Source organism: Acomys russatus, chromosome 30 (genome assembly GCF_903995435.1).
Source record: "Acomys russatus chromosome 30, mAcoRus1.1, whole genome shotgun sequence".
NCBI lineage: Eukaryota > Metazoa > Chordata > Mammalia > Rodentia > Muridae > Acomys > Acomys russatus.
The window spans coordinates 40,489,890-40,513,503 of record NC_067166.1 but is presented as its reverse complement, the minus strand read 5'-3'; the positions used below and the strand labels follow the sequence as shown (position 1 = coordinate 40,513,503).

Sequence of the window (23,614 nt, the reverse complement as noted above, 5' to 3'; positions counted from 1 at the left end):
AAGTAAGGATAGGGAAAAGATGGAAAGGAGGGGACAGGGGAGGAAATGGTTTCTGTCAGAAAACTTTGATAGCCCCATTTCTTCCAGCTGAGCCAGTTCCATGTGGAAATTCTATTAAAATAGCCTATGGTGAAAGGTGCATTTCAGACACTGGGCCCTGGTGGACAGCAGAGTTCTAAGTCCTGGACTTAGTATTTTCCAGCTGTGTGACCTTGGGTTATATTCATGTTCTGCCTCTACTGCCTCACTGTGAACCGGAATAAAAACTCATGTAACATGTGAAATGCTATAGATTACCCCTACTCTCTTTTTTTTGCTCCTAAATTTTATTTATGAATTAATACAAAACATTCCAGACCAATGTGTCTCAATCCTCCCCTTCATCCTGGTTAATCTGGAAGTAATGCAACTCATAACTCTCTTTGCTCTTGGCGACAACATGCAACCAGTCTTGAAGATTGTTCTTCTTCAAATATTCTTTTGGTGAGCAATTTCGAATACCTTTTGGAGAAAGGTACCTCAGATGTGACAGTGACCTTGCTCAGGGAACATCTTGGAGAAGGAACAGAAAGAGGGCAGTGGTATGCCTGTTTTCTTCTAGAAAGCTACTGTACTCAGGAACTCTCATAGCCGCTGAAGTTGGCTACAGTTGCCTGCACAAGATTGAGCCTCCCAGCACTCAATCACAGAAAGAGAAGGGGCTTAGGAAGCCACATAACTCTTTGAGAAGTACTGACCACTAATGACTACTGGAACACTGAAGCTATTTTTCTTCAGTGCTCTATCTACTGGGAAATTATCCATGTTCTAGGAAATAACCCCATGCCTGTGGCAACACTAACTATATTCAATGGTTCATTAAAAAGGAAAGAAGAAAAGATGTGAAAAGCACTTGGAGCAATGTTGAGCACATAGTAAATGATTAATAAATACTGCTAATTGGTATCTTCATGACAAAAAAATCTGACTTGTTTATTTAAGGCAATATAGAACTGTTAGAGTAGTTCATGTTGTTACTAAATCAAACTCTAACGCTACTGTTAAAATAATACAATGTAAGAGCCCTTTTGGCATTAACTCCTAATGCTTGATGAATGCTGTTTAGAAACACTAATAGTCTAGTAATAATTCTTGAGGGAAGCCATCATTAAAATATATGCAAAAGAACAGAGGCCTCAGCCTTGCGTTACCATCAGCATTCTCCTCAGTATTAGGATACATGTGAAATGTGGTCTTTTTAATGAGCCTAATTTACACTTTATATTTCTGATATGTTTAAGTATTAGGAAACAGCTATTTCCAAACCTTAGACTTTTCTTCGGGCTCTGGCAATAGTGGTTTTCCATCTTTATCCTGTAAATAAGATTGGAAATTTATTGAAGATAAAACAGGAAGTTTTGATTTCATGTCCCATTATGCTTGTTTTAGACAAATCCAGGATATGAGAGGTAAGGTTACTTATTTTATACTTGAGTGAATGTTTTAGGTTTAATTTTTTAAAAGAACCAAAATAAGAATCTGACCAAAAGACCAAAGATTTCTAAGCATGCTACAATTTAGTCATGACAAGTTAGTGTCGGTGAGGCAAAAGGACAAAACAAAGTCTTTGAGGAGAATAGTGTAACTATGTTAATAAATTTTTTTAAACATTTATTATGTGGTGTGTGTGTATATGCATGCACATGCGGCGTGTGTGTGTGTGTGTGTGTGTGTGTGTGCGCGTGCACATGCGCCATGTGTGTGTGCGTGCGTGCATATGTGCCGTGTGTGTGCACATGCGCCATGTATGTGTGTGTGTGTGCACACGTGCGCATGTCTGCACATGTGCCATGGCACACATGTGAAGGCCAGAGGACAATTTGCAGAGTTAGTTTTTTCCTATCATATGAAACCTAGCAATCAAACTTAGGTAGTCAGTCTTGGTGACAAGTGCTTCACCTCTACCCACTGAGGAATCCAGTTACCGCTTCCTTATTGGAAGAGTAAAAAAAAAGAAAATCTCCATCCTATCAAGCTGGATATGGAGGCACATGCCTGTAATCCCAGCAGCTTGAAGCTAGAGGAGGATCAGGAATTCAAGGACAGTCTGTGTTACAGGGTGGTGAGTTTGAGGCTGATTATGGGTACCTGAGAACCTGTCTCAAAACATGATAGAGAAAAAGCATCAACTCTCCAACCCACTCTTGTGATTTAAACACTATTTAGTGTTTGAACATGAGACTTCACAATTTAGGGAATGTTTTCTCCTCTTCCCAAGTAGTCAAATAGGTGAAAGCTTTAATGACTACGTTAGAAGCCACGAAAGGATAACCCCATGACTTAAAGGGTTAATCCCGTGGCTGCAGAGAGCCAAGCGAAATGGGCTTAGCATACTCAGAGTTGATATCTGGAGTGAGACAGCTGTGTTCCCAGTGTCAGGTGGAAGCATAGCATAAGCATGACAGCAGATCAGTGTGCTGATATGCAGAAAGCTTACCGTAGCTGGCTTTAACCTGTACTCAGAGGGGACCGTGTCATCATCTTCACCACATTTCTCCTGCCTTTCTTCTTTTGCTTTTGCCTGATAGAAACGGAGAGGCAAAAAGAAGCAACAGTTAAATAGCAAATGTAATATAAATTGACATGGCCTACTTCATGCACTATAGAAAAACATGGAATTGTATAAGAGTGGTTGCAGTGCTCTGTAAACCACAAGACTGTGAAGAGCAGTTATGAGCAGGCACCCTGAGACACCCTGCTTGGTCCAGGTCTTAGGAAGGTGTGGCACCGTTGAGAGTGTTGCCTCTCAAGCTAATGATCCTTCCTTAACTCATTGACTTGGAAGCTCACCAAATAAAGGCTCCTTGGAGGACAGTGAGCACAGTGCAGAAGTTGGTTGCATTATCTAACAGCCCAAGAGAAGTTATCTAAGGAGGGGGGACGGTACATATCTAATTCTCTCATCCAATTCAGAAACGGGAGAAGCAGATAGACACAGATGTGGCTTCTTCATGGGGAATTGGTTTTAACAGTTTATAAAGGATTCCCTTCAATAGCAGCAGGTTCATTGATCAGAAGATAATGAAGCAGGAGCCAATCAATCAATTAGAAGTGGTAGCTCTATAATAGACTACAGATTCTCCTCTATAACATTTGTAGTGGAATCTGCAGGTCAGTCCTATGAGATTCCATGTGTAAGGATTTGTATCCATTTCCTTGTTTTTTTTTTTTTTTTGTTGCAGATACAATATTATTACACTATATATATATATATATATATATATATATATATATATATATATATATATATCATTTATAGCAAGAAGAACCATGACACAATCAGGAATTATATAAATGTTACATTCTTAGTGTTTTGGCTATTTGTACTTGACAGCCTTGAAGAAGACATCTTTCCTATCTTGGTGCATCTAAATTTCTGAATGTAAATCACTGTCCATCACATATCATCATTATCAACTTAAAACACCTACCTAGACCTAAAAACATCTTAACCCCTAAACAACTAAGCTTTATTGTAAAACGAAGCTACCTGGTCTTTAACTCCCTCAGAAACTTGAGAAGGAATAAACTTGATTACCTGAGTACATTGTACCTATTTCTAGGCAAGGGTTTAATTCAGAACCTAAGGGAGGAGGCAAATTCTGACTCAACCCACTGCTCCCATCTTCACCTCAACCTCAGACTGGACTGGCTACTTTTGTGATTAATTCTTAAAAAGATATGAAGCAATTTTAGTCAGCCATGTACTGTTCTCTGTTCTATGACTAGAGTTGTATATTATTCAGGATGGAAAAGTCTTTGTTTCTTTTTGAATTTCAAGTTTTACTCTCTTGCTGCCTGTGGGGTTTCTGATATGCAGCAAATACTGCCTGACTCACAGAGCTGTGCCACGCCTGGTCCTGATGGAGACTCCGTGAATATCAAGGGCAATCAGCACAGGAAGACTCTTCATAGTTTCAGGCTATTGCAGTGACAGATAGACACACAGCTGGAGCCTTTTTTAACCCTTTGGTCTGGTCTTTTTTTTTTTTAAACATTGCCACACTCTACATAGATACGAAAATGACAAAAACAAAGTCTACCAAATTGCAAACATGCTGGACATATCTAAAAGTGGGCAGGGGGTAGCTTAAAAGATATTACAGGCAAAATAAATGCTTATTTTATGGTATGATATGCTACAAAACTTGACATGAGATTGGGTCTGTTCTCTGGAAACTTCCATGGTTTGTACAGGTGCTGCGTAGTGTGGGAGCTGCTGTGGTAGCCATGGACTCCCAACAAGAATCAAGGAACTTGGGAACCTTATCAAAATATCAGGCCACTCGTTATAGATTATCACCCCTGGGCTCCACAAATCAGCTCAAGAATTTAGAGGATTTAAAGATCTTCTTAGGAAATAGTTATGGTTTAGGAATAGGGGGAAGCTAGTATGACAAAGGAATAGAAAGTTATCTTATTAGTTTATGAGTATGCCCTGGGTTCTAGAGAACAGTGAACACACACATGGAAAACCCATAAAGTAATGGTGTTATCCATGCTACAGTATAAGCTACTTGTATGCTACTTTCCCCTACCTACTCATCTGGGTTAGACTATCCTGGGACTTGTATCAGGTTTACACTTTGTCCTCTTCATACTTATTTTCTTATTAAATCACTCTGACTATCTATTAAAAAGCCTGAGGCAAAGATACAATCTATAGCCTCCAGGTGATGGAAACACAGTTCAGCCTCCGGGCCACACCCAGGGCTCTGCCAAGACCACCCTCCTTAGAGAGGCATGCCTCTGAGAGTCATGTGCACCTCACAATGTTTGGACCCATGTTCCCTTTCTTCTGAGCACATCATGGGGTCCTGGAGGACAGGGATTGCTTCGCCGGCTCCCTTATGTTCACTATCACGAAGCTTCTCATGCCACACTGTGGCAGGGGAGTCCCCCCAGAGAGTAGAAGACATAAACTGGCCCATAGTAGACCTGGGCCAATTCAGACTCAGGCACAGTTCTGGGAGTCAGGAAGAACGCATGTTCCTGACAACCCAGAACAGGAAGTGACAGCAAAGTCAGGGGCATTATGACAATGCTGCTTGCCGCATTCTTTTCCCCAGTCTGATAAGTAGTGCTCCTAAAGCCTTTGGTTTGTCTCCCTCTAGGATTCCTATCTTGTCAGATACTCCTGTCCTTTCTTTTTCTCCCAGAGAACTGATTTGAAAACGTATACAAAAATCATAACTTACTCTCACACTTATACACCAGCTGCAAGCTCATGTGAGCTCTCTAAGGGCATGGTGGGTACACGGGAAGCACCCTCTAAGTGGGCTTGAGCTCAGTAAGCATGTGGTGGAGTGACTGTTGCTACATTTATTTCAACCTGAGACAATTATTTCAATTTTCCTCCTCATAGTTATGCAAAGGAAGACTCATTCCACTCTTCTATGATCATCTCCTTCCATAAGCACTGCATGAAAATACAAATCTGTAACAACCAGCAAAAACAAATCTCACAGGTCCTCACCAGACTACCGCTGTTAGCTTCTTAACTCTGACAAAGGGATAAGTGTTTCTTTTTCTTCTCCCCCCAACCCATCATTTACCTTTCTTTCTTGGCAAGGTCTCACTGTGCAGCCCAGGCTGATCTAAAGCATGCTTACAACCCTCCTGCCTTGCCCTCCTGAGTTCTGGAATCTCAGGAATATGCCAACATACTGGACAAAAAGGTTTTACATTCTTAAAGTACTATATTCCTAGCCAGGTCCTTGCACAGGCCAGGCCAGTGCCCGACCACTGAGCCACATCTCCATCCTCACATTTCAGGTATTGACATAGCAGATATTTTACACAAACACTTAAACATCTGTCTCCATTACTCCCTTTGAAGCAATAAATACCTAGATTTACCCCAAAAGTTCATTTTCAATCCTAACAATGTAAAAGAACTCGAATCATGTGCTTTGAGACTAACAGGCTTTGATATGAGTTACATGGTCAGTACCTCTTTGACTTGTTCAGCTGGGCTAAGGTGGCTCTCAGGATCTGGCTGCCTGGTGCCCAGTGAATCTGACAGAGCTTGCAAGGCTTGATCATTCATGACCCCCTGTAAAAATTAAAAATTCTGTGCATAAAAAGAAAACAAAATAATAAAACTCTTCAGAGCTTAGAGCATAGATAATTCATATTATCTACATTCTGTGATTGTAAAATATACATTCTAAATACAGAAGATGAGTTGTGTATTGGAAAATTACTACATGAAGGAAATTGTATTTGAAAATTAAAAGAGAAAGGGAAAAGGAGCATACTGATGGGAATTACATTGAATCTGTGGATTGCTTTTGGTAAGAAACACTCTACAGGTTGCTTCTTAGCACAAACCCAAAGAAGTCAAGAAGAGCCCACAGGAGGATGCTTAAATCACGAGCAGAAGACATCTAAAGTAGATGGAGGGAGGGAGCTGTGTGGGAGAGGTGGTGAGGAGGGTAACAAGGGCAGGAATCAGGTGAGGAAGAAGGAGGGGCAGGACAGGGAGGACCAGGAGAAAGAAAGGAAATCAGTGGGGGAGCATCTCTGGGACAAGGGAGGGCCCTTGGAGTCTATGGGAGTGACCATAGCTGAGATCCCAAACAGTGTGTGTCTGTGGGGAGGGGGATATGGATCCTGAAGTCACCACCTTCTATAGCCAGGTGGGACTTCCAGTGGAGGGAAGAGGACGCCAACACTTTGACCCAAAATCTGCCTTGCCTATAAGAAGTGTGGGGATAAAGATAGGGCAGAGATTGAGGAAATGGCAAACCAACAACTGGCCCAACTTGAAACCCACCCCACGGGAGAGCTCCAACCCCTGTCACTATTAATGATACTCTGTGCTTGCAGACATGAGAGGAGAGGCTTTAGAGGCTTCATCCCGAGGCTGATGGAAACAGATGCCAAGACCCACTGTCAAGAACCAATCATATAGGAATTGACTTGAGGCAAGCAAGTGAGCTAACAATATCTGCCACATCTGTGATGGGTGTAACCTTGTAGTCAAAGTTCCTAGGTAGCTCATCTCTAGATTGCTTCTTGTTACTGATTGCCTTTCCATGCTGATATTTCTTCTACTCTTCATATATATATATATATATATATATATATATGTATTTGTGTGTGTATATGTATGTGTGTATATGTATGTGTGTATATGTATGTGTGTGTATATGTATGTGTGTGTATACATATATATACGGCATGGCATAAATCTAAATATATTCTTCATTGCCTATGCTCTGGTGTAACTGCTTTTCTCTGTCAAGCAGATTCTTACAGAGTCATTATGAGGATGATTTTATAATTCTTGATAATGACTCCTAAATTGATTCAAGTGGATTTTCAGCCCCTCCTGCAGAATAACTAAATCTGCTAGGAATTCTGTGATTTTTTCAATTGTCACTGACACATAGACTTCACTAGGATAGAAACAGCCTTTAAACAGATTTATGACTTCAGATGGTACCATGAATCCTGCATCATAAATTTAAGGACATTGGTTTAAACTTCCCATGAACCCAAACTATAATGGGGCTACCAAGTAATGTCTAAATATACAAACTGTTTCATTGTAATTTCTTATACCTTGCCAGCTTATGACATAAAATACTGTCATTCTAAATTTAGTTTGTATCTTGGAATGAAAGATAAAATTATTATACTAAACTCACTATAAACTAAGAGATAGTTGGAAAATGTGTAGTCAGGTCAGTCCTAACTGAAAAGACATATATATTGTTATAACCTCGTGGACCTTAATCTTAAGGTCTTGTCAACCTGTGTCACTCTGAACTAACTATGAACCTATGTAATTGATACATAGATAAGAAATGTTTAATTTTAATGAAAAAAAGCATGTAACCTGTTGTACTTTTTAATTCATCTGTTTCTGTGATTGCTTTTTTGACCTGTCTGACATAGAGAGCTTTGTCTCAGAGGTATAAAAGCTATGACCAGACAATAAACGGGGTTGAAGTTTTTAACTTCATCTACATTTTCCTCTTGAATGCTTGTGTGTGTGAGTGGTCTATTTTCTACCCCTCTCTTATTTCTTCCCTGTAGAATCACAAATAAGCTAACAGACTCAGGGCCTTACCACCAGCCTTCTAAGGCTGGCAGGCTGACATTTACCTTAGCCTGTGGAGCTCTCCTCAGTGGCCTGCTCCTGCACAGGATCTGATCTCAGGCTAAAGCTCCCTTTTAAGACCCCATGCAGTTTTTGGCTAGAAGCTGCTTTTACAGCCCTGGCTACAGGGAAAACATGGCCAGTTTAAGTTTTCTTCCTCAGTCAGTTGCTAGAGAAGGAATCCTATCTCCCTCTCTTCTTCCCTGTCCTTACTAGCTGCCTCTTGTAGTCTCCGAATTTAAAAGGTTTTTGAATTTAGGTATAGAACACGAGAAAGAAGTGTCAGACACTGACTGACCCCTAAGTCACCGATACTGCATACATATGCCTCAGTTTCCCCTCCCTTGGAACTACCAAAGTGGGCTTTCACAGCCCACAACCAAACAATAGGGAGTTTTGTGGAAGAGGGAAGGAAGGCTCCAGGGAACTAAAGGGGTCAAGAATACCACAAGAAGACCTACAGAGTAAACTAACCTGGGCCCATGGGGGCTCACAGAGACTGACCTACCAACCAAAGAGCTTGCACGGGCCTGACCTAGATCCACTACAATACGTCACAGATGTGCAGCTATCATATGGGTCCCCTAATAATAGAAGTGGGGGCTATCTCTGACTCTGATGCCTGCCTTTGTATCCCTTTCCCCTGGGTGGGCTGCACTGTCTGTCCTCTAGAAGAGGTGCGTAGTCCTGCTGTCACTTGGGATGCCAGCATGGGTTGGTACCCCTTAGGGGCCTCACCTTCTCTGAGAAGATGAAGGGCAGAATGGGGGTGTGTGAGGGCAGGACTAGGAGGAGAAGAGTGAGGGGGCTGGGAATGAGCTATAAGGTGATTTTGTACACACACACACACACACACACACACACACACACACACACACACAAACTTACCAATGAATAAGAACTTGGTCTAAGACACCAGACTCATTCTTATAGCAATAGCTATAGGGCACACTTCAATTCTTATTTTGAAAGTAAGATATATGATTATAATAAAAAGGGTATTAGAAAAGACATTTATCAAAATAAAAGCTGCAAGAAAGTAAGCTTGCAAATTCTATTTTTCTTTTTCTAAAAATAATGTTTGTGAAGGGTCTTCTAAAAGTCTAGCCGTTCTGCAAAACAGCTAAGCTCAAGTAAGAGAGAAAGCAGAAGTGGCTCTCAATACACAGTGTTCGGGGCTAGGAGAACTCCCACTCTCAGGGTGTGGTGCTCAGCCATGCAGATAAAAATAAACTGCTCATCCCAGCAGGGCAGAACAGAGGCAGCCCTGATAGAAAAGGTCCTTAACATTATCAGCACCATCCACACAGGGCACACACCCCCATATCCAGCCTAGAGCTAAAGGATCAACTTTGAAGACTGAAAATTAGGGTATAGCTAGTTGCTGTTACAACAGGCAGACAGAAACAGCTGTGCTGACATGCCTGTACTCACCCACAAAGTTCCCTTTAGGAATCCAAATCTAAGATTTCATGGCCCAAGAGTAGTGTCTCTGTGCGTTACAAGATGAGATGGTCTTTGTTAGGATAAAGTGGTGGCAGGGGGAGGAGTGGGCTTTGCCAGGTCTGTGCCAAGGGTGCAAGAGTGTGCCACTAAGAATCACTCCATGCAACAGATTTAGGGCAAGAGGTTTATTAGGGAAAGGGGGAGAGTGAAAGGCTATGTTGATACAGGGACATGAGACAGAGACAGAGACAGACAGACAGACAAGGAGACAGATAGGGTGGACAAGAAAGAGAGGGAGAGAGCAAGGGAGAGGGAGATGGAAAGGAAGAGGGAGAGAGAGGGAGGGAGGGGGAGAGGGAGGGAAGGGAGAGGGGGACAGAGAGAGAGAAAGAGAGAGAGAGAGGCAGGGGACGGGGAGAGAGAGGGAGAGAGAGATCTGGGGTGGTCAGCATCGCACTGCTGCTACTGAGTTGTTTGGACTGTGCTTTAGAAGCATTCATAAATAAGCAAAATCAGGGAAGTAACTGTTGTCATATCATGTGGGCCCTGGATATTTAAGGAAGTTAAGTACCTCTTCAACCTTCCTTTTCTTCTCATGGGGAGGTACAGCAGCACTTCTGGTCACTCCTGCAGACTGAGCTTTGCAAACGTCCCCTGTCGATTTCTGAAAACACAAAAGGTATTTATGGGTGATGGAAGTTCAGTAGTGATAAACAGAACTAAAACTTTCTTTTTACATCCAAAATACTTTCTAGCAAAGTCCTCCTTAATAGGACTAAAAAACAATACCTCTTTCTCAGTTTGCTTTCCAGTGGGAGAACTACAGGTGAAGTCAGATGACAAGGCGTCTATAGCATGATCAGGCCCCATGGGTTTCTAGAGAAAAGAGCACAGAGCAACTCCTAAGAGGCAAGCCAGAGATTAGGAGTATAGCAAAGTACATTCTTTGCATTCCTTAAATAGAAAATGAGAAATGTTAATGAATTAACATGTTCGAAGCCATGTTTGGAAGAGAGTGGATACTGTTCCTCCTTTTCCCATGTGCTCATAGTACTGATAATTATTAGCACTTACTATATCCTTCTATCTTCTTAACCTTATTATATCTACATACATACATACATACATACATACATACATACATGGGTACAGCCCCATACCTACCACCCTTTGATAGGGTTTTTTCATTTGTGTTTTTATGGTCCTGGAGATTGAGCACAGAGCCCAGTGTACACTAGGCAAGTACCCTGCCATTGAGCTATATCCCCTGATATTGCTTCGTTTTATTTTGAGACAGGGTCTAAATTACCCAGGCTGGCCTTGAACTATGCCTCCTGAGTAACTGGGATTACAGGGCTATACCACCAAACCCCAGTTTGGTACTGGTTGTTCTATGCTCCCAAACCAAGAAGAAAACACAGATCTTAGAAGACATGCGTACGAACTCACGGGGGATTCTGGAGGAGGTCTGGGGATCCCTTCTTTTTCCTGAAACAAAAAATGAAAGAAGTAGAGAATGCAAAATGAATTATTCTGATTGATAAAATGTATTCTCATCTATGATGAGCTAAATTGTGTGCTTTTCCACTCATATGCTGAAGTCCTGGAAAAAAAAAACTCATAATGATAACTTATGTGGATATAGGATCTCTTTGTAGCAGTCAGGTAAAGTAAGGTCATTTGTGAGAATCCTTATCAAGAGGGACTCATGTCCTTATGAAGAGAACAAATTTGGGCCCAGAGAAAAACAAAGAGGGAAGGTAATGTGAAAGGACCAGGAAGAGGACAGCCATCAGTAAGCCTAACAAACAGGCCTGGAAGAGAGCTACCTCTCCAAGCCCTCAGAAGGAGCCAGCTGTCCCCACACCCTAACTGATTCCCAGCCTCCAGAAGCACCAGACAACACATTTCTCTTGGATAAACTATCCAGTCTGTAGTACATTGTCAGGGAAGTTCCAAAGGAATGCACAGAAGGTTATTTCTCAATAATAACAATTGTCTATGCCCCCATTCACTTTTCTAAATTGTAATATTGTCATAAAATTCTCTTTTAAGAAGGAAATGGTGACATAAAAGTGAAAGATAACTTACTTCCAGAAGTTTCCTGTACTCTGGAGGAATAGTCCCTTCTTTTATACCTAAAGCTTCAATGTAGGTAGAATCCATTGGGTCCTGGAAGAAAATCAACACATAATTACATAGTATACAATTAATCTGATGAGTATGATCTGTGAAACCAAAGTACTATTCCAGAACTAATTTTTCTATAACTATTGAGATGAAAATAAATAATTAAGAAGCCTAACCTAACCTTAAAGTTCTAATGGTATGCTAACAATTAATTAGCTTTAAGATAGTATTCTGCACTTCAAGTCTATTATCTCTATCATATTCTATTGACTTGTTCTTTTCTCTGTGTTTTTCATTGTTTATGAACTCTAGAAGTAAATACTTTATAACTTTTGAAAATATTCTCATCTAACATATGGTTTATTTTTAATACCATGATATGTATAATTTTATTACTTTTTGAAAACTGAAGTGGAGCACATTTTAACAATATTATTGTGAACGCAGGATTCATAAATATTTCATATACAATTCATAAATAGTTTATAGACATCATAACTTTGAATATTTTCAAATGCTACATAAATAGTATCATTTTGTTGCTCTGGCCTGGCAATGTAGCCATGCTGATACATGAAGAAGCCATTTTCCCTTTTAGGGAGCACAGGAGAGCTTCCTGTCTTCTGTTGACCACATTGTTTCCCAATGTTTTGCCCGTTATCCTTCTCTGTACACAGGGGCAAAGCTCCCAGGTCTCTCTGGAGAGGATTTATGACTGAAGGGGACACATCTTCAGTATGTAATGCCTAAGTTGAGTTTCAGATTTTGAAACTTTTGACAGTCTGGTCGAAAAAAATGGTACCACCTATGCTTTATGTCATTTTCCCAGCTCCCTGGTAAACCTTCAGGTTATTTGTTCATTGTCCAAGCAACTTTCTCTTAATAATCTACTGAGTCATCTTTTTCTCCGTTTTTCTATTTATTGTAAACTGTAGAAACAAATATATAATGGTATTCATTGAAAATGTTTTTATGTAATCTACAACATTTTTAAACACCAGAAAAAAATTATATTGTTTTTGGAAATTAAGAATAGATTAACTCAGGATCATAAGGATCTAAAACTCAAAATAAGTTTAAGTTCACTGCATCAATTATAAAGTTCAGAAAACAAAACTTTCTGACCTAGTCAACTGTCCTAGTACATTTTAGCATCGCCAAATGTTTTCTGAATCAATTCAACTATGTATCTATCACAAGGGAGACAATTTCCACCCTCATCATTAAGTTCTGGCTGTTTTTTTTTTTTTTTTTTAATTAATGCTGATACCATCCTGCATCTACATAATCAGTAGGACACAATATGTAGTCCTGTGCTTGACAGCCATGGCTGTATTTACTTTCCTACCATTGAGGATGAATTCTCACTGGCATTCAACCACATACCAAAACTACTGGTCCAGTATATGGAGGAACATCTTTGACAGTATCTTCAGGTTTGCCTAAAGTATCGATCAGGTCATCCAAAGCAGTATCCGCGCCTGACTGGAAATGAAGAACAGAAGATATCTAATTGGTATTGGGTAGATATATTTCCCTTGATTTTTAACTACAAAGATGTATCAAATACTATATAACTTCTTCACATTCAAAAATAGTTAAAGTCCAGTCCGTTTCTATTATGAAGATGCAGAGTCCAGGTTCTGAGTTGGAAAGAAAAACAGCCACATTCAGGTTAGATCTCTATTTTTAAAAGTGCCAAAAAAAAAATAAAAATTAAAAAAAAAAAAAAAAAAAAAAAAAAAGTGCCAAGTCTTTAACTGCAGCAAAAAATGTATTAGCTCACAAAAGCTACCAAGCCAACACACTGATAGCTAAGAGGAAAAAAGCAAAAGAAATGCAAGAACTAGCCATGTGGCGCTTGTTGCTTTTCAGTTTCCCCCATAGTTTCATACTAACAAAATCTGCAAACAGTACCTCTCCCAAATAGAAGCTATTTAAAAAATGAAGTGTGCTGTATTTGTCCATTTTTATGAGCGTTGTTGTTGTTGCTCACATGCTTGCCCAAAGATACCTCTGAAGAGAAATCATGTGTGATCAATGGTAAGGATATCTGAACAGACAATATAGTAGGCCAGCATGAAGTCAGCATATTAATGAAAGGTTGCTGCCACTTACTTTGTAGTTATGGATGGCTCACCTAAAGTGAGGCACCTAAAGTGGAAAATAGCAGGCGGGGAAAGACCCTCACTACACACCTTGAATTTAAAAGCGTCACTGAAGATGTCTGATGGTTTCTTTTTAAAACTACTACATTCCCACAACAGTTTTAGGACTTCTTCGATTATTGATGTATGTAATAGCAATTAGGGCCCATTAATTTTAGACTTTATTTCCCTTTTTTTAATTACTGTTGCGGTTACTTTGAGGAGAGAGGATAGATTTCAAAAAAGTGCCTCACATTCTTTACCAACAGAGAGAGGTAAAACAGAATGATTAGACAACCTTTACAACCCCCAAGATGCCACCACTCTAAAATCAAGGGATAGGCGAAGTCACTGGCCAAGTCTCAAGCAGCCATACGTGTTGCTAAAGAACTCATATTTCCAGAAGAGAAACTGTAAATGAATGTGGGGTAATGAAACTGGAATCTTCAAAATAAGAGGCTTGTATCATGAAATGGTACAAACACAGTGTGAAAGTCACACTTTCAACTCAGTCATAATTTATTTTAATTCTGAGTCCTTACATTTTTCTTTTAAAAACACAAGAAATCAGGCTGAGACTAAATGCAGAGGACTTATGTCTGATGACGGGGTAATATGTTATCTCCATAGCTTGTCAGGCGGCTTCTTCAGTTTGGACTACACTGGTTAAGCTGGCATTAATGATTGTTATTTTTTCTAGTGGGAATTTAGAAGGATTTTTAAAAATGTATATATACCTTTATGAAACAGCATTCTGACATATTTAAGATGGATTATTCAAATTAATAGCCTAGGTCATGCAGTAGTCCCCTGATCTGCTCTGGACAGTAGTGGCATGCATTTCAGAACTACTATAAACATTAAGTCTGTTCAGTGATGGGAAAGAGAGACTTGGAGCAATCAGGCTCATGGAGGAAAAGGATGTATCTGATTTGTGATAGACTGGTTTAAGTACTTGACAAGTGCAAGGAAAATATGCAAAAGGCAATTAAAATGTTTGTATATGAAAAAGATGGAGGTGGAAGAGATGCGAAAAGAAAGGGAGGGAAGAGAAGCAAGGGGAACAGGAAGTCAAAGATTAAGGGAGAGGAAAGAAGGAAGGTAGGAGCAACGAGGCACCTTTTCCACAAGCTGCAGAGCAAGGAACAAAACCATGATCAGCACCAGAACTGCCTGGCCCTTTGTATAATAAACGTGTCTTGGGCCTTGCAACCTTACAGGTTGTTTCTGAAGCCACTGCTTGAAGTTACTGCGCCCTGTGTCTTTGCTTCCACTCACTCATCAAGATCACCATGTCCCTTACGTTGGTATATCATTGGGTTTTTTTCCCTTGATTTTCCTCTCTCACCATTACTTACTCTGCAGAACCTCTCAAGGACAGCTGCCAGTGTTCGAACATGTAACCTTCCTGCCTCAGTCCAGACAAACTCTGAAGATGATCCTGGGGAGCCCTCACTACGTCAGCTCTCATCTATCACACCTGCCACAGCAAAGCGGCATCCTGATCCTGCTGTGTTTGTGCCCTTGCCTTGTCGCCTTGAGCATCTCTTCTGCAGTTTCTGACTTGTAAATCCTCTAGGGCCAGGGACAAAAGTCTTGTCAGTAATTAAATTGGTGAGGCTATTTCATTTAGACCATCCAGGACCATGTATCATTTGAAAGCATCAAATTTGGGCAGCAAATCGCAGGCTGCCTGCATTTGAACACCAGCAATGGCATGAATAACTGCTTGAGACTTACAAGTCACTTCCTCTGGCCCCTGGAATGATGTGAGGAAAATGATGGTGCCATTTAGGAGTTGTGGAGATTATAGTAATGATAATCAGTGTTTGGTAAGCACAGGGTAAATACTTGCTGTATAATTAAATGCCAAATGAGCAGCTGCTATGATTTGGGCACTGAAAACACTGTGCCAGGTGCAAGACCAAGTCTAGGCTTCTGATCCCCTTTCCAGGAGTCAGCTACCACCTTGTGTATATACACACTCACACACCTTCCTCTTTCTTCTTCCTGGCTCAGTATTTTCCTTTCTCACCATCTCCTCTATCTCCTTTCCCTCCCCCTTCCTTTCTTCTGCACACCAAACAATACTTTAATTCCTTTGTTACAAATCTTTCCTTAGGCCTGTCAAATACTTACATTCAGTCTAGGGCAAACTGAGCACATCCTTTTCTCCACATGAATGCAACAGGCTTCTGTTGACCTCTGGACAGTAACCAGAGGCTCGGGTCCAGTGCTGCAAGCCTCCCACTCTACTCTTAAGGATGCACTTGTTCTCAGTGTTGACCCTGTGCTTGGACCATGCAGTGAGCACCTCCAAAAAGCGTGGTGCTGTGTCATCTGTTTTGTCTTACTTCAGTGTTATCAGCCTACTTATTCTGAAGTTTCACTTTACCTTTGCACTCTTTGGCCAACTCCTTCCTGAATCTGAAGGCTTTGCACCTGCAATAAGTTTGACTAGCTCCCCCTCTTTTCTTCTATCATAGTTCTGCATTAGGCTACATAGTGACTCATCAGCACCCTGGAGATAGCCCCAAGCAACCTTCACCTTCCTGTCACTACCCACAAGCTCCAGCAGCCTTAACCTGTCTTTCTGGTCTTACTGCAACCTCTGGACTCTGTGCTTTCAGACACTGGATTGAGCTTGTGCCCAGAACTCATTTGAAACTTTCCAACACCTTGACGTGTTTGCAAGCCTAGAATCCCAGGTGTCCTTCCAGGCCTATCTCAAAGGCAAGCTACTCTCTCAAAGTCCAGTAGATTCCTGAGTCAGATGGAAACCACAGTTTCCTTAAAAAATGTCTCTGTAGAGGGGCCTCTCTTAGTCTGCTCTGAGTTAAAATCACGGCTGTATCAATATGAGATGGGCTACCTGCAGCTAACACATTCTACAGTCAACTGTAATGCTTCAACCTGCCACATACTAAAATAAGACAGGTTTGATTAATCCTACTGACTTGGGGATAAATCAGGGGTAAAGTAAAATAAAATAATTTATGGAAAGTTCCAGAATCAAGCCAATACATAACAGAATTCCATGTAAACTTTTCTTAGTTGGATCATTTAGCTTTTACTGACAACATAGGCTAGTTTGTAGCTAGCATAAAAAATTTGAATATATTTTTAAAAATTCTTGTAAGATACCTAGTCCTTGACCTTAAATCTACTCATTTTCAAATTGGTTTATTTAAGTACACCCTCAGTCACAAGACTGCCCCTATTGCAGTCTATTGCAAAAATCCTCATATGTGAGTTTTTCTACCTAAAGGTTTTTGTGAGTTTGGTTCAAATCATATGTCTAGCATCCCAAGATGCTTCAGGGCATGTGTCAAGCTTTTTACTTTTTCTGTGACTTTTTGCACGCTCACAGATTGGCATCTGAAGCTCCTTCGAGGCAGGCTTCCAGGACTGGCCAGCACATCTACACTGGTGCTGGCTGGGAGGGCTTGCCATGCTTTCAGCTCACCAACTGTGAGTTAGTGTCAGGGCTGTGGCTGTGAACACTCAAAGCTGAGGAGTATGCCTACTCAAGCGCTTGTCAAAGTTGTATGTCCTTGTTTTCATACCTGTGAATCTGGAAGGCAGGGCCTGAGCCAAATTACATTTTTATTTCTTTGGCATTAATACCAGGCCTAATGTGCCAGGTACCCAACTAAGATTTATTGGCTATATACATTTCAAAATTATTTTAGTACTTTTCTCACTTTAAATCCCCCCAAACATATGCTCTTCATCACAAAGGTTCATATACAAGCAGTGTTCAGTATTTCTGAATGTTAGGTTGTCTGATGTTTGCTTCATAAAGCAGAAGCCCAGTAAACATAACACCTCATGTTCTGTTTGCACATGTGTGCTCGCTCACCTTGTCAGGTGCTTTGTCCGATGTCTCAGCCACAGTCACTGCTGCAACCACACTCCCTCCACCAGCAGAGGGAACATCTTGTGATTTTGTCTGAGAACAGAGGTAGTAGAGTGACAGGACTAATTAAATTATCTTTGACTACGACCAAGATTATGAGCTTCAAATGTCACCAACACCTGCAATAGTTGCCCTGGCCCAAGTTTAGAGAGGCCTAGGAGGCAGCCTCATTTAAAACTTTCTGCTTGGGAGACACCAGAATATATATATATATCTGTCTGTCTGTCTGTCTGTCTGTCTGTCTGTCTGCAGATCTTTCTCAGGCCCTCCGTCATCCCACATTCCTACAGTGCTTCTATCTGTCTGTCTGTCTGTCTGTCTGTCTGTCTATCTGCAGATCTTTCTCAGGCCCTCCGTCATCCCACATTCCTACAGTGCTTCTTGCAAAACTAATGCAACAACTGCACCAAATCATCACAATATCAAATGCTTCCAGTGCAACACCACAGATTCAAGTTGACATTAGTGGCTTCATATTTATCAAGCTCACCTTTGGTTCTGCCTTCTTCTCTGACACCATCTGCTCATCTGATCTGGAAACTGCTTTTTCCTTATGAGCATGCTTACTTCTTGTATCTGATGCATGCTTGGGAAGGGTTATAGGCTGAAAGCACACACATATATTATTAACGTGATGGTGGTTTAAAACAGTTCAGAGCCGGGCATGTTGACACATGCCTTTAAACCTTGGGAGGCAGAGGCAGGCAGATCTCTGTGTGAGTTTGAGGCCAACCTGGTCTACAAAAGGAGTTAGCCAGGGCTATCTTATAGAGAAACCCTGTCTTGAAAAACAAAAACAAAAACAAAAATATTCAGATACTTTTCTTTATAGAATAAAAGCATAAAGGATGAGTCTAATAGTTGTACTTTTTGCAGTTTTGAATTATACAAATATCTGTTAGTACGAGGGAAATGTCACTGTACGTTAGGTACAAAATCTGAAATACTGCAAATCCTCCCAAAATCTTCATTAAGAATCACTGAGCACATCGGGTCGTGGTGGCTCAGGGAGGCAGATGCAGATGAATCTCTACAAGTTTGAGTCCAGCCTGGTCTACAGTAGTGGCAGGACAATAAAGGCGACAGAACACCGCTGTTACCACATGATGGCACTGGAGTCAGCTGAGGAAACAAGTCAGTACAAACCCCAACAGATCCTGCTGCAGAGGACCAAGTCCTAGCCACAGGCACTCACCTCTGAGCCTTCCTTTAGCTTTCTTTCTGCAGACTTTTTCTCATGAACCACAGACTGCTGTTAATTTTGAAGAAGTAAAAGCTGAGTTATTACATTAAAACCTACTATTCTTATAATTCCAAATTGCCCCAAGAATACAATTCTGACTAAACTATTCTGTCCTCAGGAAAAGCTCCAGGCATATAACTGGTCAAGAGTGACCCACCAGCAGTCTCCACAGGTGGCAATTCACACACAAAAAAGGAAAGCTTGAGTCTTCTCTCTAGAAATATGTGTTCAAATACACACATCTCTAAACTCTTGGCTACTGTGCACATTCCCTGAGATCAATTAGTAGCTTCCAGACTATCTACAAAGGCGTCAGAAGATTAACGTGAGCACTATGTTTGTTGAGCAGTGAGTGATATCCCACGTGCCCCTGAGTTCATTTTGAAAAGCCTCTGTCCACAGGAGAGACGCAATATGATAATATCCCCAAGGGTGAAATTCTCTTAACAAGCATTGAAATGTGGAACAGAAGACAATTTTCATCTAGTCTCTAAATTCGTCCCTCTAGAATTCACTATGCAACGGCTGCAGACAGAGCCCACTAGCCAGCCTGTTACAGAATCAGACAAGCCTTACCTTTCACCCCATGGCCCCATCTGTACCTGTGCATTCCCTGTTTGCCTTAGGTCTCTGCCCTACAGAAAACCTTATGGTCCTCAGCATTTAAACAGTTAAAAAGATTAAAGGGCAGCACTGTACTGAAAGGAAAGATGTGCTGTTTATTCTTGGCACCCTGGAATCCACCTTTCTATGACGGCAGAATGACTTTCAGACTGGACAGCCAAGCATCACGGAAGCAAGAAGAGTTGTTCCCTGGGAAGAGGGCCCGAGTGACTCATCCCAGAGACGTCTGTGAAGATTAACCTGCTCACTATCAATCAGAGACCTAGGAGCAGGTTCAACACACTCATCCTGGTGTTTCAAGGTACCTATAGCTTGTACTGTCCTTTGTCCTTTTAAAGTTATTAGTGCGTGCATAGGAGCACACTTGTGTGTGCATGCATGTATGCCTACGTGTATGTGCATGTTTGTGTGGATACATGTGTGTGCACTCATGTATGTGTATAGATATATGTGTGTGTGTGTGTGTGCATGAGTACATGTGCCTATATATTTGTGTGTGTGCACATGTATGTTTTCACATGCTTGTGAAATAGTGGTATGGTGGAAGTCAAATGGCAACTTTCAGGAATTGCTGTTCTCCTTTTGCTGTGGGCTCTGAGGGCTGAACTCGAGTGCTCAGAGTTACATAGCAAGCACCTTTACTTATTAGGCCATCTCCTCTGCTTGATTGACCTTTCCTCCTTTGTTCCTTTTAAAAAAATGATTAAAATCTATATTTGAATAAAATAACATGCAAAATACTTTTGTTTATGAAAAATTATATATTTTAACAATGTATGGATTTAATATAAATATTTTATAAGTACTCTATGAATTTATATTCAACAGAATAGCCAAAGTCATTTATATTAGCTGACAAATTCCATATAGGAAACTACTTATTCATTATTATTTTTAAAAAGTCAGAATAATTCACAGACTTAAATTATTTACCTCACTTGATTGTGACTTCTCAGACTCTGTTTTCACAGCCTAAATTCAGGGGAAAAAATAAAAGAAAAAAGAAGTTAAAAAATAACACTGGAGATAGTTTACTATGATTGTGATGGACTTTCTTCAACTATGCGATTCTGGTATTATCAATATAAAGTTTATGACTTAAGTTGAGCACACACTTCAGATATTAGTCATATGTCAGGTAATCAAGGTTACATAAAAAATTTTTACTAATAGCATTGCAGTAAACATAAAAGTATTCTCCCTTCAAATACAAGGTCTCTGTCATTCCAAGTCAGTAATGGTGTGTGTGTATGTGTTTGTTTTAATCAATGAAATACCATGGCTTGGGTTCAAAGTGTGAAAGAACTGGGGAGTTGCAGAAGTGAGGCACAGAGAGTGAAGTTATTTTTAGCAGCAGCATGTGCTTGATGGTTAAGCCTAGAGGAAGTTTCTGATGGAGTCATGCTGATACAGAAGATATGGACTGGAATTATAGCACGTGCTGAGAGGCTGAAATGACTAGTAAACAGAGCTGCCGGGCACAATGACCCACATCACCTGTTTTCTGTGCCTTTTCCTGTCAGGGGGACGTGGTCCTTCCATCTGTTTGCTGACTGGAACAGCCTAATATAAGAGCATAAGCCCCAGAGGGATTTCATTTGTATCTGACCATCTACATAATGGGCCAAAATGTTCATATAAGACCTATTCTTCCAACCGAGCACATCTAACTCTACCAGGATTTAGGCACATAAACACTAGGATACCAAGCAAGTCTTTCAGGTTGAGTCTATATTTTTTTATGAGAATTTCATATATAAAATTAATTTTTAATATTCCTTCTTATGTAAAAACTATTATAATCTTTTTTTCTATCTGTATTTCTAGTGTTTAACTATAACCCAACAAACACAAACAAAAAGTCACAATTGTCACTATAAGCTTTCTGAAATTCCACCCATGGATTTTAAAAATAGTTTTGTAAATTGTATGTCATATTCTTAAATGTAGAATTGTATTCTAAGGTTCTAAACATGCTTCTGAAGAACCTTTAGTGCAATGTTTTACAAACTTTTAACCAGCTAAAGGTGACTTGTCCAAATATACAAACAGCAAAACTTCCATAAATGTATACAACCAATGCTGATGGAGCGAGATAGAAGTCAGCACAAAAACTTGATTCATGCTCTGTAAACTTTCCAAGGTAAGTGATCACAAGGCAGTCTTAATGCCTCCTGCTACACTTTCTCTCTTGGCTGCTTGATGAGGCCAGCAAAGCTGCTACTTAAACTTTGTTATTTGAAGAAGCTAAATCAAATATTCTTTTAATTTATCATGTCTTGTGCTTTTCTGGTGAAGGTACAGTCATCTCCATGAAATGCCTTCCAGTTACACAAGTATTCCTATTGTTTGCAGGGATGGGGGGGTGGGGGTGGAGAAGGATCAAACCTTGTTAGCAAATGTTTTTAAAGAAATTTAGGGTCCCTTCACACAGTAGTGAGACTGCTGATTCATCTTTGCTGAGGAATTTTAGTTTATGTTCCTCTGTTTGTGAGTCTTCTTTTAGTTTGCACAAATGTAATTTTTTAAATAATTTACAAAGGAAATAAGTCAGCTAATATTATTGTTGTTTGAACTTATTAGTACTTTCAATGTGATAATTTGGTAATCAAGATATTGCTTGGGAAATCTTTAAACTACAATTAAGACTGTATATTAAGACCTAAGCAGGTATTAATATAATATATTGAAATCAACAATCAAAAAAATTTGGTAGTAATGGCAACAAATGTAATACTAATAGGAAAAGCAATACATTAGGGCTTATCCGTCAGCTCACAGGTAGGTACCAAGACCTTTCCTAAGTTCAATTATCAGCTAACTTGTTATGCGTCATGACTCTCAGAGACAATAATATTATTACAACACTTTTCTGTAAATAATTCAGGATCTAAAAAGTCAACTACATTCTCAAAAGAGTGTATGATGGAGCTGGAGTTGTATATTCAGCTCCAGGCTGCACGGTCTCTCTACTGGCCCATAGCTCACCCACAGTGAGCATCTGCTCTGGGACAGGCACGGCTCACCATTTGTCTCCTTATGCAGTCTTCTGAAATAGGAACTATTATTGTCGCTCTTCACACTGTACAGAAAGGAACCTGAAGCAAAGAGGAGCTACCAGGACCACAGATGGTAAAGAAACAGGAGTCAGTTATGCTGTCTGGCTCCGCGTGCAGAAGCACAGGCTCTCAGGAGTTACATCATGACCTTCCACCCTCTAATCAATGACATGAGAACCAATTCTAATGTTCCAGGGGTAAGAAATACGAATGCAAATCTACACATACAACTCGCTTCATGCACAGTCTGGCAATGCAAACAAGAGAAGGATTCATAATCTCTATTTCCATGAATTAGCATCTTTTCACTAAAAGGTCCTAACATTTGCAGACATGAAACCATGAAGCTCAAGCTCCTGACATCCCCACGAGGACGTCACAGCAGTCAGTACTATGTCATCATGACAAAGAGCAGAAGCAGTGAAAGACACCATGATTGAGCCGTGTGACTGAAATACACCAAGGAAAGAAAGCAGAGGCCAAAATGGTTTAAATCGGCCAATGGCACTACTTCATCACGTGTCTCAGTTTTGTCCTCACCGCTCTCCCATTTCCCATGCTCCTTCCCCCTCCTAAGGTTTTGCTTGTTTGTTTTGATTGCCAGGACTCTTATGACTGATGTGTTGTGATGTTGAGGATTGACAGCACCTGCTCTCAAAACCATGGCAACATGGCAACAAGTACTGGCCCTCTGGCTGAAACATGGGATTAAACACGGCAACAGCTACATGAGCCAAAACAACAGACACGGCCCATATGTCTGTCTTTCCTTGCCACTGATGGTCAATCCAGTGAGGTTTTATTTTGCGTCTTGTTTTATATATATATATATTTCTTCTCTACTCTTTCAATATCAAGATAGATTGTGGCAGCTAGGGACAGACCTCAGAGGTATAG

General features: G+C 40.4%; 1 protein-coding gene across 1 annotated transcript in view; it reads right to left on the bottom strand.

The window, feature by feature from the left end:
- Nucleotides 1-23,614, bottom strand: part of Cast (calpastatin) — a 103,096-nt gene that overhangs the window by 30,248 nt on the left and 49,234 nt on the right. Inside the window, exons 5-16 of the mRNA XM_051172503.1 lie at nucleotides 21,156-21,221; nucleotides 20,592-20,630; nucleotides 18,987-19,043; nucleotides 18,282-18,395; nucleotides 13,112-13,210; nucleotides 11,687-11,767; nucleotides 11,045-11,083; nucleotides 10,385-10,471; nucleotides 10,167-10,259; nucleotides 5,993-6,094; nucleotides 2,477-2,560; nucleotides 1,306-1,353 (exon numbers count right to left, since the gene is read on the bottom strand). Of these exons, the coding sequence (XP_051028460.1) occupies nucleotides 1,306-1,353; nucleotides 2,477-2,560; nucleotides 5,993-6,094; nucleotides 10,167-10,259; nucleotides 10,385-10,471; nucleotides 11,045-11,083; nucleotides 11,687-11,767; nucleotides 13,112-13,210; nucleotides 18,282-18,395; nucleotides 18,987-19,043; nucleotides 20,592-20,630; nucleotides 21,156-21,221 (909 nt within the window). The remainder of the gene's footprint in view (nucleotides 1-1,305; nucleotides 1,354-2,476; nucleotides 2,561-5,992; nucleotides 6,095-10,166; nucleotides 10,260-10,384; nucleotides 10,472-11,044; nucleotides 11,084-11,686; nucleotides 11,768-13,111; nucleotides 13,211-18,281; nucleotides 18,396-18,986; nucleotides 19,044-20,591; nucleotides 20,631-21,155; nucleotides 21,222-23,614) is intronic.